Consider the following 21,165-nt stretch of genomic DNA (forward strand, 5'->3'; position numbering starts at 1 on the left):
TCAGGGCTTTCATCACTGAAAAGGCCTCTGACTTTACATCATGACATACGTCTCCCACGGCCTAGTCAAATCCTCAGGTGGTGCACATCATGACATCAGGGGTCTACTCTGCACAGGAAGCTTGATGCAGAGTATAGATGCTCGAAGAACGTTACGTGCCGGAGGAAGGAAGAAACTCGGTGGAGAGACAGACCCAATGGGGGGGTTCTGGAGGTGAGACGGGTGAGCGGCGAGGTGAGTATGAATTTATTTTTTAATCCTTTTCACGACCCTCTATAATTCAGCAAAATAGTGGCCAGCCTCCATTTTGGTGAATTCACACAAAGCGTGATTGCAAAAACAATTGGATTCAAGAGATCCCAAGTTTTGGTAAAATTCAAAGCAAATTCAAATAACTGCAAACCGATTCACTCATTTCTTAATACAAATACATAGGTACTGTAGTTAGACTGTCCCGGTCAACTGTACCTTCCCTAAAGCCAAGAATTCTCTTATGTGCCCAGTCTCACACAGAAAGTAATTGCGCCTTTACTGTATGTGCTTTTAGTAATTTCTTGCATTTTGCATTCTAAAACTGAGAAGCAACGCACATGATGACACTTTGTAGGATCTTCTTATTCCAGATAATTTTTTTTAGTTACATTTACGGGTGTGTTCCTTCTTTACTTTTTTTTTTCTCGATGTTTGAAAATGCAACTTTGCTTAACCAAGAAAAACATACCTATTCTGCTGCGTCATTAGAAACCTATTCAATGGTCATAAAACTAGCTGTAAATAAGTCAGCATCATTTCTCCCTGGGCGGCGTCAGTGTTTCTAAGCCAATGAGTGTTCTAATGCCAAGACATTAAAACATGGAAATACATATTTAGTGGGTAAGTTATGTTTTATATTACATGCTGTTTTCCATGTCATAGTTCCTTTTGTGTTTGTATGTATGCCATATTAACTGGAGTCCTGGTTTCTTGTGAAATTGTGGGCGATGTTTTACTATGTTACTTGCAAGAAAATACATTTCTCTATTTTAAAATATAAAATTAGTCTGTCAAAAGCTTTGGATGTGCAACTCGGTCTTTGCAGAAATCCACCTCCGCCTCCCTTGATGTGTCCCTCCTCCTCCTTTGATGTGTCCCCCCTCCTCCCTTGATGTGTCCTCCCACCTCCCTTGATGTGTCCCTCTGCCTCCCTTGATGTGTCCCTCTGCCTCCCTTGATGTGTCCCTCTGCCTCCCTTGATGTGTCCCTCTGCCTCCCTTGATGTGTCCTCCCACCTCCCTTGATGTGTCCCTCTGCCTCCCTTGATGTGTCCCTCTGCCTCCCTTGATGTGTCCCTCCGCCTCCCTTGATGTGTCCTCCCACCTCCCTTGATGTGTCCTTCCGCCTCCCTTGATGTGTCCCTCTGCCTCCCTTGATGTGTCCTCCCGCCTACCTTGATGTGTCCTCCCGCCTACCTTGATGTGTCCCTCCGCCTCCCTTGATGTGTCCCTCCGCCTCCCTTGATGTGTCCCTCCGCCTCCCTTGATGTGTCCCTCCGCCTCCCTTGATGTGTCCCTCCGCCTACCTTGATGTGTCCTTCTGCCTCCCTTGATGTGTCCTTCTGCCTCCCTTGATGTGTCCTTCTGCCTCCCTTGATGTGTCCTCCCACCTCCCTTGATGTGTCCCTCCGCCTCCCTTGATGTGTCCTCCCACCTCCCTTGATGTGTCCCTCCGCCTCCCTTGATGTGTCCCTCCGACTCCCTTGATGTGTCCCTCCTCCTCTCTTGACGTGCCACTCCGACTCTGCGGATGCGCCTCTCTGTTTCCGTAGACACGCCTCTCCACTTCCCTGAACATGCTCATGTTTTTTCCAATTGCATCCCTGTTTCTGCAGACATAACCTTCCCTCTCCGCTGTGCACATCTGTTTTGCAGACATACCCCTCCGTCTCAGGAGACACACCCCACCGCCTTCCAGGATGTGCCCCTCCACCAGAAGATATATTTGTCTATTTTAAAATATAACATTAATTTGGAATTTCTTATATCCACTTCTCAGTGCTCTAGACGTGCCCCTCCATCTTCATAAATGTGCATCTGTCTTCGCACAGATGTGTCTCTCCATCTCCACAAAAGTGTCTCCACTGACTCACCCCTCCTAGCTGGGTCCCTTTGTCTCCGTAGACATGCCTATCCACCTTCCCAGTCTCTCTGCCTGCCTGGTCGGGTCCCTTCGTCTCCATAGATGTGCCTGTCCACTTCCCTAGAAGCACCCGTCCAACTTCCCCAGATACACCCCTCTGCTTCTCCTCATACACCCAACCAATTAACTGAGACCTGCCCATCTGCTTCCTCAAAGGCACCCATCTGCTTGCTTAGATTCACTTGTACAACCAACAAACCAACCACATAGCTCCCCCCCCCACTTAGCCAAAACTTGAACAATATGCTAAAGTTGCTGATTTTTGTAAATGTGCAGTAGATCTGACCAGAAAATAAATATCTACTTTAAAATCTTTAAAAATATTTTTAACTTCCTCCATCCAGCTATCCAATGAAATCCCATTTTGTCCCAGCAGCTTTCCAAACCCATTCATCCAACGATCGATCATTCAAAATCTACCCATGCACCTGACACATCAGTGTGCCAACACCAAACCATCCAACCAAACATCCTTCAAAACCCATTCACCTGCTTGTACAGTACAAACCAAAAGTTTGGACACACCTTCTCATTTAAAGATTTTTCTGTATTTTCATGACTTTGAAAATTGTACATTCACACTGAAGGCATCAAAACTATGAATTAACACATGTGGAATTATATACTTAACAAAAAAGTGTGAAACAACTGAAAATATGTCTTATATTCTAGGTTCTTCAAAGTAGCCACCTTTTGCTTTGATGACTGCTTTGCACACTCTTGGCATTCTCTTGATGAGCTTCAAGAGGTAGTCACCAGAAATGGTCTTCCAACAATCTTGACGGAGTTCCCAGAGATGCTTAGTACTTGTTGGCCCTTTTGCCTTCACTCTGCGGTCCAGCTCACCCCAAACCATCTGGATTGGGTTCAGGTCTGGTGACTGTGGAGGCCAGGTCATCTGGCGTAACACCCCATCACTCTCCTTCTTGGTCAGATAGCCCTTACACAGCCTGGAGGTATGTTTGGGGTCATTTTCCTGTTGAAAAATAATTGATGGTCCAACTAAACGCAAACCGGATGGAATAGCATGCCGCTGCAAGATGCTGTGGTAGCCATGCTGGTTCAGTATGCCTTCAATTTTGAATAAATCCCCAACAGTGTCACCAGCAAAGCCCCCCCACATCATCACACCTTCTCCTCCATGCTTCACGGTGGGAACCAGGCATGTAGAGTCCATCCGTTCACTTTTTCTGCGTCGCACAAAGACACGGTGGTTGGAACCAAGGATCTCAAATTTGGACTCATCAGACCAAAGTACAGATTTCCACTGGTCTAATGTCCATTCCTTGTGTTCTTTAGCCCAAACAAGTCTCTTCTGCTTGTTGCCTGTCCTTAGCAGTGGTTTCCTAGCAGCTATTTTACCATGAAGGCCTGCTACGCAAAGTCTCCTCTTAACAGTTGTTGAAGAGATGTGTCTGCTGCTAGAACTCTGTGTGGCATTGACCTGGTCTCTAATCTGAGCTGCTGTTAACCTGCGATTTCTGAGGCTGGTGACTCGGATAAACTTATCCTCAGAAGCAGAGGTGACTCTTGGTCTTCCTTTCCTGGGGTGGTCCTCATTTGAGCCAGTTTCTTTGTAGCGCTTGATGGTTTTTGCAGCTGCACTTGGGGACACTTTCAAAGTTTTCCCAATTTTTCTGACTGACTGACCTTCATTTCTTAAAGTAATGATGACCACTCGTTTTTCTTTACTTAGCTGTTTTTTTCTTGCCATAATACAAATTCTAAGGCTATGTGCCCACGTTGCGGACCTGAAGCATATTTTTTACGCTTCTCCCTGGCGGGAAAATCGCATGCGGATATTACATGCGGTTTTCCCGCCAGGTAGAAGCGTTTGTGAGGCGTCCTTGCATGCATTTCCGCATGCGGGTTATCAAGCACTTCTCCAAGCATCACTTGGAAAAGTGCTTGACAACTTGTTCAGAATGGTAAAAAATAAACTTTATACTCACCTTCTGATGCATTCTCTGCCCCGTCCGGAGGCTTGAGCGGCTCACGCTGTTGTGTGCAGGACCTGCGGTGACGTCATTGAGTCATGTGGTGGGTCACATGACTCAATGACGTGGCAGGTCCTTCAGACAACAGCGCGACGGAGGGAAAACATCAGAAGATAAGTATAAACTTTATTTTATTCTTTTTTTTACAGGTTCTTTGGTACCCAGGTCTGGATGAGAGTCTCCTCTCCTCCAGACTTGGGTACCATCCGCACATTGATTCCGCTGCGCTTCCGCAAAATTAATGAACATGCTGCGGATTTTTGACCGCAGCATATACGCTGCGGAAAAATCCGCAGCATGGGCATTGACATTGCGGAATGCCATTGGGGACCATGGGGTGCGGATATACATGCGTTTTTCAAGCGTTTACGCTGCGGAAATTCCGCAGCATATAGGCTGTGTGCCCACGTAGCGTTTTTCAAGCGTAACAGTCTATTCAGTAGGACTATCAGCTGTGTATCCACCAGACTTCTGCACAACACAACTGATGGTCCCAACCCCATTTATAAGGCAAGAAATCCCACTTATTAAACCTGACAGGGCACACCTGTGAAGTGAAAACCATTTCCGGTGACTACCTCTTGAAGCTCATCAAGAAAATGCCAAGAGTGTGCAAAGCAGTCATCAAAGCAAAAGGTGGCTACTTTGAAGAACCTGGAATATAAGACATATTTTCAGTTGTTTCACACTTTTTTGTTAAGTATATAATTCCACATGTGTTAATTCATAGTTTTGATGCCTTCAGTGTGAATGTACAATTTTCATAGTCCTGAAAATACAGAAAAATCTTTAAATGAGAAGGTGTGTACTGTATATGCAAATTCACCTATTTATCCAACTCCTCCATATATCTACTTACCTATAATCCCACATCCACATTCATACATCCCATGTACAATCTTATGATGTTGCTTTTGGATGAAGAAAAAAATCAGTAGCTTAAAATAATATGTAAAATATATAAAACAAATTTCAAGTTTACATCCAAAAGCAATTACCTTGTTTCATGAGGTTAACCCTAATCCTCAGTGAGGATAACTCTATACTCAATGGCTTGCGAAAATATTCATCCCCTTTTTGGCTTTTTTTTTAAATCTATTTTGTTACATTACAACCTGTGTTTAAATATTTTTGTAATCCAATTTGTGTGTGAAGCATCAGCATTAAATAGTCTAAGTTGATGAAGCGAGAAATATATCGGCATAAATTAAATTTATGGGATCAAATAAGTAAAAATTGGCATGTGCATATGTATTCACCCCTTTTGCTATGAAGCCCCTAAAAATTTCTGGGGCAAGTAATTACCTGCATAAGTCACATGCTTAGTGAAAAGAAGTTCACCTGTGTGCAGTCTAAGCTTCACATGATCTGTCAGTGTATACACTTTACCTTTTCTGAAAGGTCACAGAGGCTGCAACACCATTAAACAAGAGGCACCACTAACCAAACACCATGAAGACCAAGGAGATCTCCAAACAACACCATGAAGACCAAGGAGATGTCCAAACAACGCCATGAAGACCAAGGAGATCTCCAAACAACACCATGAAGACCAAGGAGATCTCCAAACAAGTCAGGGACAAAGTTGTGGAGAAGCACAAGTCAGGGTTGGGGAATAAAAAAATATATATATATATCCCAATCTCTGATGATCCCCCGGAGCAAATCCATTATCATCAAATGGAAAGAACATGGTACCACAACAAACCTGCCAAGAGAGGGCCGCTCAACAAGAATCTCAGCCCGGGCAAGGAGGGCATTAATGAGAGAGGCAGCACAGAGACCAAACGTAACCCTGAAGAAGCTGCTGAGTTCCCAATCAGAGACTGAAGTATCTGTCCATACGACTGCAATAATCCGTACACTCCATAGAGGTGGCCTTCATGAAAAACTGGCAGAAAAAAAGCCTTTACTTACACACAAAAATTGTAAGTTTTTTTTTTTCGTTTGCCAAAAGACATGGGAGACTCCCCAAATGTATGGAGGGAGGTGCTGTGGTCAGATTAGACAATTGAACTTTTTGGCCACCAAGATAAATGCAATGTCTGACGCCAAACCAACACAGCTCATCACCCCAAGAACACCAACCACACAGTGAAACGTGGTGGCTTCATCATGCTGTGGGGATGTTTTTCAGCAGCAGGAACAGGGAAATTGGTCTGACTTGAGAGGGGAAGATGGATGGTGCGAAATACATGGATATTCTTGAGAAAAATCTGTTGGTCTGTCAGTGATTTGAGACTGGAATGGAGGTTCACCTTCCAACAAAACAATGACCCAAAGCATACTGGTAAAGCAACACTCGAGTGGCTTAAGGGGAAACGTGTAAATGTTTTGGAGTGGCCTAGTCAAAGCCCAGACCTTAATCATAAGTCTACACAGAGTGACTGCAAACTTATCAATTTGGACCCGACAACCCCTTTAATCCAATTGAGAATCTGTGGTCAGACTTACTGTTCAACAGAAGAAACAATCTAACTGGAAGGAAATAAAGCAGGTTTGCCTTGAGAAATGGGCAGAAATCCCAGTTCCAAGATATACAATGCTCATAGAGACTTAAACAAAGCAACTTGCTGCTGTAATTGCTGCAAGAGGAGGGTCTACAAAGTACTGACTTTACGGGGGTGAATAGTTATACACACTGAAGTTTTCAGTTATGCTGTTTGCGTCACAGTAAAAGGTTAACCAAATGTTCTCAGTTGTAGGCATGTTCTTTACATGACCTGATGCAAACACTCAAAAAAACAGTGAAATTCCAGGTTGTGAGGGACAAAAACACAAACAAAATACCAAGGGGGTTGAATACTATTGCAAGCCGCTGTAATTGTAGATTTCCCTTTCAACGACTAGACATGGATTCTTACATTGTTAAAAACTGATACCAGCTTAAATTAATGAAACCAGACTGTCGACAATCAGCTGATCGCCTGCCTGACTTCTATTCAATAAATTGTGCAAATCATATTTTATTGCAAATGTTACTCATTTTAGTGCTTATTTTAGAACATATAGAAGTTTTAGACTTTTGGGGTTCTTGCAGCTTCATTTATTTTCTTCCATCGTTGTCAAATTTTTTAACCTTATGGTGTAATCCACTCTACTATTTTGAGAGATGAAGAATGATAACATTTTAATTTCAATGTTGTGATTTTTCCTTTTTTTCAACTTAATGCATTGAACAGCTATAGCATTACTTAATATTCATCATGATCTAAAGATTCGGGATAACGAGGTCCAATCATCTTTTAAATTTTTTATTAATGTGGCAAATATAAGAATGTGCAGAACGATCACCGATCTGCTAATTGTAAACATGAGCGGAATTCAGGAGTGCGGAACTGAAGCCGAGCAGCCAACAATGGGCAACAGTATTGGCACTGACATTCCGCCAAGAGCACGGGACGTTCTTTGAAGTGTATTGCAACTAATTGTTTTGCGAGAAATCAATTTTCTTTCCCATCATGAAATAGTGCATTAAGCAAAAATGCTAGCCTAGGTTCCAGCCTAAAGGTGTATATTTCCTGTGGTTACTTTGGCTGCTTATTTGCGTACTGTTGGGCGGATGCCAGTTGTGTCTCGCCTGCTAATATTTAATATTCAGAAGTGTTAGTTGTTTGTTGAGAGCGAGCACAGTATCTTTATTTTCTATGTGAAGACTATGCTTTTTATTATTTAGCATACTCGCCTCTTGATTATTTACCTTATTTATGTGAGGTCAGAACAAGAATAAATTGTGCATAAAACATCATATTCCCAAACTCTTGGACAGATAGCCAATGCAAATACACAGGATACTGCTGGATCCTAATGTTCTGCAACTTTTTTTTTTGTTGTTTCTATGCATATTGCTACAGACACAGCCGAGCCCTACTATTTTAGGGGACCCCAATAGCCACCATTTGTAACTAGATCACTTAGACCTGATGAGGCTGATGCACTTCCTTTGAAAAATCAAATGTCAGATGGATGTAAAGTCCTCTTCGAAAGTAGTAAAATTAGCTTTTATGACATTAAAGGGATTGTTCACTACTTTTTCATTGGTGACCTATCCCATCAATGTCTGATCGGCCGGGGTCCAACACCCGGCAGCTGTTCCCGGTGTCAGCGACGGCCGCCTGCCGACAACTCGATTCTGGATCTGCTCCATCTTCTGGTAGTGGCCGCAGCCGGGTACTACACATCCGCCTCCTATTGATTTAAATAGTGTGCCCGAGCCTTAAAGGGAATCTGTCAGCAGGTTTTTGCTGTGTGATCTGACAGCACCATGATGTAGGGACAGAGACCCTGATTCCAGTGATGTATCACTTAGTTTACTGGGTGCAGCAGTTATGATACAATCACTGCTTTCTCTGCTGCAGATCTAGCAGAGCTCTAAATGCTGCGCTTTGTATAACCCCACCCCTTCCACTGACTGGATGCTTTCTGTGTACACTGTGCATAGGCAGAAAATTGCTATTCAGTGGTGAGGATGTGGTCGGATCAGGAGACACGAGACACCTAGTCCTCTAGTGATAACCTTCTGCTGACAAAACACTGATTTTATTGAAACAGCAAAACACAACTTATTAAGTGACACATCGCTGGAATCAGGGTCTCTGCCCCTAGATCATGCTGCTCTCAGATTACATAGCAAAACCTGCTGACATATTCCCTTTAACTCTAGCTGGACTCATATAATGTCTATAACAGGAAGGCATGCGGCTTATGTTCAGGGCACATCCACATAGAGTGGCTATAAAAAGTCTACACACCCCTGCGAAAATGCCGGATTTTTGTCATGTAAAGAAATCCTACCAAGAACAATCATTTCAGAGCTGTAATGGGGAAATAGAAATGTCAAGGTGAGTATGGTAGGCCAATAGGGAGGATCGGGGGTGGGCCGAGGTGACGGTAACACTGCAGGGACTCTCAGTTACGCCCTTGGGGCTTGCCTGCAACTACTGAGCCCGGACTAGTCTGTGTGTCTACGTATTGCCGGACTAGTCTGGGTCCATTTTCCTATTGTTTTTGCACAAATATGTCCATGTGTGTAACAATAAGGAAATAGGCTCCGATTCATCAAGACTGGCGTAGTGCATGATTGTGCTGTGCCAGTCTATTAGGAGCCAAATTCATTAAGAAGTGCACTCTACTTAATGAATTTTGTGCCTCTCCTAAGTGGCGTGTACTGCACTGTGCCAGAAATGCTACTCCAGTCAGAGACTAGAGTATCATTTCTGGCGTACGAAAGTTTTTAGTTTAATTTGATGGGCAGGCACGACCACACCTTGTCCCGCCCAAGCTCCACCCATTTAGGCTGAGCTGATTCAAACTGGTGTAAAAACACTGAAAGTCGGCAGTTTTTTTCACAACTCCACGTTGCACAAAAATTATTTTGCAACTTCTCAAAGCGTTTACTCTTCTTTTGTGGCATAAAAGCTTTGATAAATCGACTCCAAGATTTTATTGCCGGAAAAAAAGCTCTAAAATATAATGGGGCAGTTTTATAGCATTGGAGAGCATGACAGGTTTCATTTAATAATGTATGAAGTTTGTATTGTGAGATCTGATGACAGATCCATTTTAATATTGCTTCACTGTGACATCACTGTGTGCATGATGCTTTTGTATTTTCATTGTGTTCTTTATCCCTGGTTATTTCGATGCTTTATTATCTCTGCTGTGACATCACTGTGTTTACTATTCTTTTTCTTTAACATTACTCCTGTTATGTGACGACATTGTGCATTATTTTCTTACTGTGACATCACTGTGTGCAATAACCTGTCCTATCACTTTATGTACTATAACATTGCTTACACCTGCACTTTTTTTTCACTTATTCATCTCCCAATAACCGCTGCGCTGTGACATCATTGTCCTTCATAGCCCTGAGCAAAAATGTCACAGTTTATGACCAATCTACTGTGACATCACTGTGTGTAGTATAACTGTACTGTGACATCACTGTGTGCAGTATATCTATACTGTGACATCACTGTGTGTAGTATAACTGTACTGTGACATCACTGTGTGCAGTATATCTATACTGTGACATCACTTTGTGTAATATAGCTGTACTGTGATATCACTGTGTGTAGTATAACTGTATTATGACATCCCTGTGTGCAGTATAACTGTACTGTGACATCACTGTGTGCAGTATAACTGTATTATGACATCCCTGTGTGCAGTATAACTGTATTGTGACATCACTGTGTGCAGTATAACTGTATTATGACATCCCTGTGTGCAGTATAACTGTACTGTGACATCACTGTGTGCAGTATAACTGTATTATGACATCACTGTGTGCAGTATAACTGTACTGTGACATCACTGTGCTATATAACTGTACTGTGACGTCACTGTGTGCAGTATAACTGTACTGTGATGTCACTGTGTGCAGCATAACTACTGTGACATCACTGTGTGCAATATAACTGCGCTGTAACATCACTGTGTGCAATATAACTGTACTGTGACATCACTGTGTGCAATATAACTACACTGTAACATCACTGTGTGCAATATAACTACACTGTAACATCACTATGTGCAATATAACTGCACTGTGACATCACTGTGTGCAGTATTACTACTGTGACATCACTGTGTGCAATATAACTGCACTGTGACATCACTGCAGTATAACTGTACTGTGACATCACTGTGTACAATATAACTGTACTGTGACATCACTGGGTGCAATATAACTGCGCTGTGACATCACTGTGTGCAGTATAACTACTGTGACAACACTGTGAGCAGTATAACTACTGTGACATCACTGTGTGCAGTATAACTGTACTGTGACATCACTGTGTGCAATATAACTGTACTGTGACATCACAGTGTGCAGTATAACTGTACTGTGACATCACTGTATGCAATATAACTACTGTGACATCACTGGGTGCAATATAACTGTACTGTAACATCACTGTGTGCAATACAACTACACTGTAACATCACTATGTGCAATATAACTGTACTGTGACATCACTGTGTGCAGTATTACTACTGTGACATCACTGTGTGTAATATAACTGCACTGTGACATCACTGCAGTATAACTACTGTGACATCACTGTGTACAATATAACTGTACTGTGACATCACTGGGTGCAGTATAACTACTGTGACATCACTGTGTGCAATATAACTGCGCTGTGACATCACTGTGTGCAGTATAACTACTGTGACAACACTGTGAGCAGTATAACTACTGTGACATCACTGTGTGCAGTATAACTGTACTGTGACATCACTGTGTGCATTTTAACTACTGTGACATCACGGTGTGCAGTATAACTACTGTGACATCACTGTGTGCAATATAACTGCGCTGTGACATCACTGTGTGCAGTATAACTACTGTGACAATGTGAGCAGTATAACTACTGTGACATCACTGTGTGCAGTATAACTGTACTGTGACATCACTGTGTGCATTTTAACTACTGTGACATCACGGTGTGCAGTATAACTACTGTGACATCACTGTATGCAATATAACTACTGTGACATCACTGGGTGCAATATAATTGTACTGTGACATCACTGTGAGCAGTATAACTACTGTGACATCACTGTGTGCAGTATAACTGTACTGTGACATCACTGTGTGCATTTTAACTACTGTGACATCACGGTGTGCAGTATAACTACTGTGACATCACTGTGTGCAATATAACTGCGCTGTGACATCACTGTGTGCAGTATAACTACTGTGACAGTGTGAGCAGTATAACTACTGTGACATCACTGTGTGCAGTATAACTGTACTATGACATCACTGTGTGCATTTTAACTACTGTGACATCACGGTGTGCAGTATAACTACTGTGACATCACTGTATGCAATATAACTACTGTGACATCACTGGGTGCAATATAATTGTACTGTGACATCACTGTGTGCAGTATAACTACTGTGACATCACTGTGAGCAGTATAACTACTGTGACATCACTGTGTGCAGTATAACTGTACTGTGACATCACTGTGTGCAGTATAACTACTGTGACATCACTGTGTGCAATATAACTGTACTGTGACATCACGGTGTGCAGTATAACTACTGTGACATCACTGTATGCAATATAACTACTGTGACATCACTGTGTGCAGTATAACTGTACTGTGACATCACTGTGTGCAGTATAACTACTGTGACATCACTGTGTGCAGTATAACTACTGTGACAACACTGTGAGCAGTATAACTACTGTGACATCACTGTGTGCAGTATAACTACTGTGACAGCACTGAGCAGTATAACTACTGTGACAACACTGTGAGCAGTATAACTACTGTGACATCACTGTGTGCAGTATAACTACTGTGACATCACTGTGTGCAGTATAACTACTGTGACATCACTGTGTGCAGTATAACTACTGTGACAGCACTGTGAGCAGTATAACTACTGTGACATCACTGTGTGCAGTATAACTACTGTGACATCACTGTGTGCAGTATAACTACTGTGACATCACTGTGTGCAATATAACTGCGCTGTGACATCACTGTGTGCAGTATAACTACTGTGACAACACTGTGAGCAGTATAACTACTGTGACATCACTGTGTGCAGTATAACTGTACTGTGACATCACTGTGTGCATTTTAACTACTGTGACATCACGGTGTGCAGTATAACTACTGTGACATCACTGTGTGCAATATAACTGCGCTGTGACATCACTGTGTGCAGTATAACTACTGTGACAATGTGAGCAGTATAACTACTGTGACATCACTGTGTGCAGTATAACTGTACTGTGACATCACTGTGTGCATTTTAACTACTGTGACATCACGGTGTGCAGTATAACTACTGTGACATCACTGTATGCAATATAACTACTGTGACATCACTGGGTGCAATATAATTGTACTGTGACAACACTGTGTGCAGTATAACTACTGTGACATCACTGTGAGCAGTATAACTGCTGTGACATCACTGTGTGCAGTATAACTGTACTGTGACATCACTGTGTGCAGTATAACTACTGTGACATCACTGTATGCAATATAACTACTGTGACATCACTGTGTGCAGTATAACTGTACTGTGACATCACTGTGTGCAGTATAACTACTGTGACATCACTGTGTGCAGTATAACTACTGTGACAACACTGTGAGCAGTATAACTACTGTGACAGCACTGTGTGCAGTATAACTACTGTGACAGCACTGTGAGCAGTATAACTACTGTGACAACACTGTGAGCAGTATAACTACTGTGACATCACTGTGTGCAGTATAACTACTGTGACATCACTGTGTGCAGTATAACTACTGTGACATCACTGTGTGCAGTATAACTACTGTGAGCAGTATAACTACTGTGACATCACTGTGTGCAGTATAACTACTGTGACATCACTGTGTGCAGTATAACTACTGTGACATCACTGTGTGCAATATAACTGCGCTGTGACATCACTGTGTGCAGTATAACTACTGTGACAACACTGTGAGCAGTATAACTACTGTGACATCACTGTGTGCAGTATAACTGTACTGTGACATCACTGTGTGCATTTTAACTACTGTGACATCACGGTGTGCAGTATAACTACTGTGACATCACTGTGTGCAATATAACTGCGCTGTGACATCACTGTGTGCAGTATAACTACTGTGACAATGTGAGCAGTATAACTACTGTGACATCACTGTGTGCAGTATAACTGTACTGTGACATCACTGTGTGCATTTTAACTACTGTGACATCACGGTGTGCAGTATAACTACTGTGACATCACTGTATGCAATATAACTACTGTGACATCACTGGGTGCAATATAATTGTACTGTGACATCACTGTGTGCAGTATAACTACTGTGACATCACTGTGAGCAGTATAACTGCTGTGACATCACTGTGTGCAGTATAACTGTACTGTGACATCACTGTGTGCAGTATAACTACTGTGACATCACTGTGTGCAATATAACTGTACTGTGACATCACGGTGTGCAGTATAACTACTGTGACATCACTGTATGCAATATAACTACTGTGACATCACTGTGTGCAGTATAACTGTACTGTGACATCACTGTGTGCAGTATAACTACTGTGACATCACTGTGTGCAGTATAACTACTGTGACAACACTGTGAGCAGTATAACTACTGTGACATCACTGTGTGCAGTATAACTACTGTGACAGCACTGTGAGCAGTATAACTGTGACATCACTGTGTGCAGTATAACTACTGTGACATCACTGTGTGCAGTATAACTACTGTGACAACACTGTGAGCAGTATAACTACTGTGACATCACTGTGTGCAGTATAACTACTGTGACATCACTGTGTGCAGTATAACTACTGTGACATCACTGTGTGCAGTATAACTACTGTGACAGCACTGTGAGCAGTATAACTACTGTGACATCACTGTGTGCAGTATAACTACTGTGACATCACTGTGTGCAGTATAACTACTGTGTCATCACTGTGTGCAGCATAACTACTGTGACAGCACTGTGAGCAGTATAACTACTGTGACATCACTGTGTGCAGTATAACTACTGTGACATCACTGTGTGCAGTATAACTACTGTGACATCACTGTGTGCAGTATAACTACTGTGACATCACTGTGTGCAGCATAACTACTGTGACAGCACTGTGAGCAGTATAACTACTGTGACAGCACTGTGTGCAGTATAACTACTGTGACATCACTGTGTGCAGCATAACTACTGTGACAGCACTGTGAGCAGTATAACTACTGTGACAGCACTGTGAGCAGTATAACTACTGTGACAGCACTGTGAGCAGTATAACTGTGACATCAAATTCCAAATAATTTAGGATCCCAGGGGCAGGATCATTTCTTGTGGATGTTCCATAAATGTGAATACTCTTTATACTCTGTGTCTCATAAAAGCTGTACTTCACAGTGAAACTGTTACCAGATTTTACAATACAAAGCGCCTGCATTATCAAATATATTTCCTAGATTTGATGAGGCAGTTGTACTTCCTTTGAAAAACCATTGCAGAATGGCTGTATAATCCTTTTTGAAAGTTATAATATTAAAATGAGAATTTTATAAGTCCAGGTCTAGCTAAAATGCTCTTTTTTTTAATTTAAGGAATATTCAGACATTCTGACATTGGATTTTCATAGTAAATACAGCAACCTCATCAGGTCTAAAGGAATAATAATGTATGCAATTGTATTGTGAAATCTGGTGACGCATCTGCTTTAAAGTACAACGGAATATTTCAAAAGAAGCTTTGCAAATGTGTGAAAAATACTATAGCAATTTGTGAGAAGGGTATATGTAGCAATGAAGTATACCTTCCAATAATAAATAACATTAGAAAATGCTTTTTTTGTGTGCAATACCTGTATCCACCTGCAGGTGTTGCATTTTTCTACAATCAGTCCTAATAGCACATGCCTGTATTCTTTTACTCTGTTTGGACAAGTACTTCTCCGAGACTGTGACTCTGTCTGAGGTCGTGCAAGGCCAGCTTGTTAATGCCCAATATATCATTTTAAAGGCCAACTAGATTTGCAAGTCTGCTGCAGCACAAACATTTTGGGATCTAATTCTCTGTAGAAGCAGCCAATTAAATATGTTAATGAAGCTGGATGTTCTGCTTCATGGTGGCAGCATGGCCAAAATAAAACCTCTACGGACCTCACACTTCTGTCTCCATACAGAATGACTGCAAATTCCAAATACCAAAGAAGGTCACTCAGGAAAAAAATGCTGCAATATAATATAAGGACGATGGAGCCAATGTATATCCAATAAAATTTCTACCATAGACCATATACAGCGCAATGCTCAAATGGTCCCTGTGTGTCAGATAACGGGATCTCATCTGAGAGATAATGCAATAGACAATCTGAATATCACTTTATTTAAAAATTATATTCATCTTACTCCAAAAAAAATCACTCAAGTTCCGGCTACTAGGAGTCTCCCTTCTGCATAACATTTAGCTAGAGTTTTTGTCATTTAGCTCCTCCGCTCCTCTGTCAAACTGTATATAGGCATAACAGAGAGATGGGCTTTCGGTTGAGGGCAGGCAAGCTCAATGAATATTGAAAGGTGGAGGAATGGAGGTTCCAGCACCTATAGTGCTGGCGTAATGCTGATTAGAAGGTATTGCCCACAGAAAAAGAGTAAATGGTAAATTACAGACTGTTACTGGTGTCACTATTCCTGCAATCAGTATGTCTTGGACGCAGAGCTCAGTCGTCCAATCTAGTGCAGGGGCATGCTGAGCTGTCAGTATTTTGATAGACAGCTCAGTTGTCCAGTCTAGTGCATGGGTTCGCTGAGCTGTCGGTATTTTGATTAACAGCTCAGTCGTAAATCTAGTGCAGAGGCGTACTGAGCTGTCGGTATTTTGATTGACAACTCAGCCGTCCAATCTGAGACTGGGAGGTGCTGAGCTTCCTTCAGGTCTTCCCTGTTCCAAGTGATTACCCAGCTACTTAGCTGAGCTGTCTGTCCTAGATCTCTGTCAGACGTAGCATTTGCTCGGTGGTCTGCCTTGTATTTCTGTGCTTTGTTTGTTGATCTATTTCTGTCTGACCTTGGATCTCGTTCTGGCCATCCTTTTGCCTAGCCCCTTTTCTCTGATCGGTTATCTTTCTAGCATTCTGACCACGAACTGTGCCCTGACTTCTCCTTTGACTTTCCCCTTTAGTTTACTGCATGCTCTCTTGATATCTGACCCCGGAATATTTGATTACCCAGCCTCACGGCTTGTCCGTTACTGACTAGCGTCACAACTGGACATTTTAGTCTGGTATATGCAGCAAAAACAGATTCAAAATGGTTATCCGGTTTTAATAGAAAAAATATTAAGTAAAGGATGCTTAAAAAATAAAGCCTTCGTTATCTACTGAAGCCCATGGCACACCGGTGCCACCGCTCTCCTGCTCCCCGCCGATATGTGTTGACATTATTACTGATCTGTACAACAGATTTTCTTGTTGTATGTAAGCGTGAATTTGTGGAGGTGTGGGTCTATGTTGTGTTTATTAGGTAGGAGATTTTTTATAAGGATCTTACTTGCCATCCGTTCCAGTTTGTCTAAGATTGTCCTATAGAATGGAAATGTAAAATGAGGCAAGGTTAACAACTCAGGGGCGGGCCATGGTGGTCCTTGTTTTTTAATCCCTTCCCACTTTAAAGGCAGTATACCTTGTGAGCTTTTGAACAACATACAGTACTGTTCAAAAAAGTTTAGGCAAGAGTGCTGAAAAATAAAAATGCTTTCAAAAATTAAAGTGTTAATATTTTACTTTTATCAATTAACCAAATTGCAAGTCTGCTTTGAAATCTTTGCCTGGGAGAGACCTTGCTGATGCACTAGAACTACCTTATGTCTTGTTGCTTTGCTCTGTCTTGCCATGGTCTATTTATGAGTGCCGGAACCTTATTTACTAGATTATTAGAATTACGTTGTGTTCCTGGCACCTACCTCATATAGTTGAGCCTGGTCTTTAGATTTCTTCTTGCCATGGTCTATGACCTGTAACATTAAACTGTCTTCCACAACCTCACCTTTTGTAGTAGACTTTGGCTGTTCCTCACCCATTTTTACATCTTGTACACAGCTGTTTCAGTTAACTATTATATTTCTACTCACATAAGACAACGATGATCATTATCACCTGTTCGCTATAATTGGTGACTCTTACATCTGACTATAATCCTACAAAATCCCTGACTGTTAATTGATAAAAATAAACTATTAATATTTCTATTTTTGAAAGAATTCTTACTCTGCAGCAATTTTTCCACACCTGCCTACATTTTTTGCACAGCACTGTATAATGTCAAGCGGAAGACAGTAGTGTGATGTGAATAGGGCCTTAGTTGGTGTTTAGTAAATTACTGTAAAAAGTTAAGTATTAAAGGGGTTGTCTTATCTTAAGAAACCTATTTTATCAGAATTTGGAGTGCTTTATAAACCCACGGGGATCAGTCATTATTGCGGGGGGGGGATTCATGCCTGCACAAACATTTCCAATCCGTTGGTCGCTGTAGACATGAATGATACAGCAACATATAACAAAATTACATTATGCATCTCATATGATAAAAACCTGGAAGGGACCAATAGCGCAATAGGGTCTTATCTGGGTAGATGGTTTGGAAAAGAAAATGCACTCTTGTGCTCATCTGATTGGGTTGTGTGCACACAACCACTGAAAGACACCTGTGCTGCTGCAGACCCAGGAGGAAGGAAACAAAGGAACTGGAAACAAAACGTGTTAAATTGTGCTGCCGTCAAAAGGTGATGAAAAGACAGGAATTAATTTCTGCGTTTTTTTGGGTCAACGCGTTTCGCCGCAGTTTCAAACTTCATCTGGACAAAACCACGGTCTTGATGAAGAAGTTTGAAACTGCGAAACGCGTTGCCCAATAAACCGCATAAATTGATTCCTGTCGAAGGCGGCGCAATTTAATACACATTTTTTCCAGTGCCTTTGACTATGCATCTCATAATATGTTTCACCCCACTGTCAAAAGGGTAAGAAAGATTTAGAAACATTTGGCGAATCATATTGATTTCAGCCCAGAAAATATGTGTAGGAGAGATATTAAGTCACGGAAAGCTTTCGCACAGTACCGTATGACTGTCTAAACTTTCCTCCTTTCCCCTTATTTCATTCTATCGCTTCCATAGCTTTAATGAAATCTAGTAACTGGAAGTAGCCGATATCCCTTTAATCCTAATCTGCTTAATAACTTCCTTTAATATGAATCGGCCCCGTCACTACGCGTGTTACCAGAAGGTAGACTCATGTTTTCCATTGAGTTGGGTTTGTTTTGCTTGCTAATTTATTGCAGGAAAGTAACGTAACATGGTTGGAAGGAAAACACATTAATGTTCTGTCGCTCGCAGGGCTGAGGATGCCTCGTCGTCTTTCAAGGTATGCAAGGACCCTCAGAAAATGATTGCACCGCTGAAACAGTGCACGGACTGGCTGCGAGCCTACTTCAGTGAGCCCTGGCAGATGGAGAAATACCCCGTACCTGCTTTTCACCATCCACTATTCCAGAAAGGTATATGGAATTGTATTTATTTTCTTTTTGATACCAAGTCATTGTTTTGTCTTGATAGACATATCAGTTCTTGCCATTCCTTCCTGGCAGTGCCAAGCTGGTCACCTATATACAACGAAAAGAAGCAAGTGCCCAGTGCGATATAGTTACAAAGGTCGCCCTAATCTTCTCAGCTCTATTGGTTTTGGCACAAGTTGGAATAATTCTTGGCTCAGAATACTTTAAAGGGAAATAAAATGTCCTATTGGTTAAATTAGGTTTTTGTGTTAAATGCATTTAAAAAATATATATATTTTTTTTCATATCACATATATTAAAAATAATAATCTTGAAATTTTCATGCTGGCCACTGGAGCTATTTTTCTTTTAGAAAGAGTTTACAGCAGTTTCATTATCATCAGAGGCAGGATTACAATGACAGGTAACACCTCTATACACAGCTGATAAAGGATCCACCAATCACAATAGGTTATGTCACAGCTCACCTCCTCACCCCTTGCTTGACAATGACCTTTGAACAAGCTCATTAGATGCTTCAATACAAAAGATTGGGTCAGAGTCTATTCATTGTTGCTATCTACATGTGTTGTTTCCTAAAACAATGAGACGTTAGACCCTTAAAATAGGCCAAGTGGCCAGGGTGTAAGTTGAAAAAAAATTCAAATTTTTATTTTTAAAAAATAAGATTGTGATATAGTATAAAAAAATTGGCAAAAAATAAAAAAATATATACAGTATATTTAACACGAAAACCTAATTTCAAAAATAGGTCATATTTTGATGAGCATTTCCTTTAACTGTTTTTTCAAATTTTCAAAAAAAAAGTTGAAAATGGACAGATCAGTTGTGAGTGTAAATCAATCGGTTCTCAAAAACATTTTACGTTTGTATAGGGCACCTATTATGCATAGACATTATTCATGAAAGGTGTATAAGAATACAGAAGAAAAAGGCAGAGAGGAACCATTCGGACATTAGTGCAATGGTAGTCGTTAAAGTTTTTTCTTTTTTTAATGCAAGTTATAAATATCTTCATACGCATTTTGTTAAAGGGGTTTTTCACTTTTTTTCAAAAGTGGCCAAAGAGAAGGTTTGGTCATAAATTAAAGAAAGCAATGTTATTTACTTTTTTACACCTCGTCTCCGTTTTGGTGGTCTACACCTGGAGAGTCAGTGATGACATGCCGTCCATGTAGTCACCTGACTCACTGGTGGCCACTACAGTGGTGGAGGCTCAGAGGAATTAGTAACACTTCTATATTTTTCAACCATCCTTTTCTTCTAGCAACTTTTGAAACGGATGGAACACGAAAGTCATATGTATAGAGATGAGTGAATCGATTCACAGGACCTTTGTCCAGCGGCAAGGTAAGTATTCTGTGACCATCGAACGGGAGCCCTGCAAGCCGCCTCTTACCTGCCTGCACCCACCGGCTCCTCTTTTGATTAGCCGGCCTGTTGAAGTGTCGTGTGTTTGTGTCACCCACGACATTGACTTTTCACCAGGACGGCTAATCAAAAGAAGAGCTGGAGGGCATGTAAGAGGCGGTTTATAGGGTTCCCGTCCGGCGGTCATGGAATACTGATGTTGCTGTTCTACCTGGGTCCTGCAATTTATCGCTGGAAGTTAATCATGCATTATTTTAAGGGTCTATAATTTAGGGCTCTAAGGCCTACTTCACTTTTAATTCAGCCCTGGTGGTTGGACCACTTTAAAGAATAATTCAGCCATACAATATATCAAACATATACTGTAATGAATTGACTAGGAGTGTTTAAGATGTAGGTTCATGTACAAAATCCCAAACTATCCCTCAGGAAGAAGTGGCAAGAAGCATCCCTGCCACCAACAGTTCTACATTTCCAATGGTTCATGATAAGAACCCTTAGTCGAAACACATCCCTTAAGCAGGGGCGGATTCAGAAGCCGTGAAGTCCC

At 41.5% G+C, this 21,165-nt stretch overlaps 1 protein-coding gene across 2 annotated transcripts in view; it reads left to right on the top strand.

Annotated features, from left to right (window-relative positions):
* MGMT (O-6-methylguanine-DNA methyltransferase) overlaps window positions 1-21,165 on the top strand; it is a 508,938-nt gene that overhangs the window by 344,536 nt on the left and 143,237 nt on the right. For both annotated transcript variants that reach the window (XM_073685066.1, XM_073685067.1), the window contains one exon: window positions 19,066-19,226. In XM_073685066.1, the coding sequence (XP_073541167.1) occupies window positions 19,066-19,226 (161 nt within the window). The remainder of the gene's footprint in view (window positions 1-19,065; window positions 19,227-21,165) is intronic.

This window comes from Phyllobates terribilis, unplaced genomic scaffold (genome assembly GCF_046119375.1).
Source record: "Phyllobates terribilis strain yellow unplaced genomic scaffold, ASM4611937v1 Scaffold_5__5_contigs__length_657084704, whole genome shotgun sequence".
Taxonomy (NCBI): Eukaryota; Metazoa; Chordata; class Amphibia; order Anura; family Dendrobatidae; genus Phyllobates; species Phyllobates terribilis.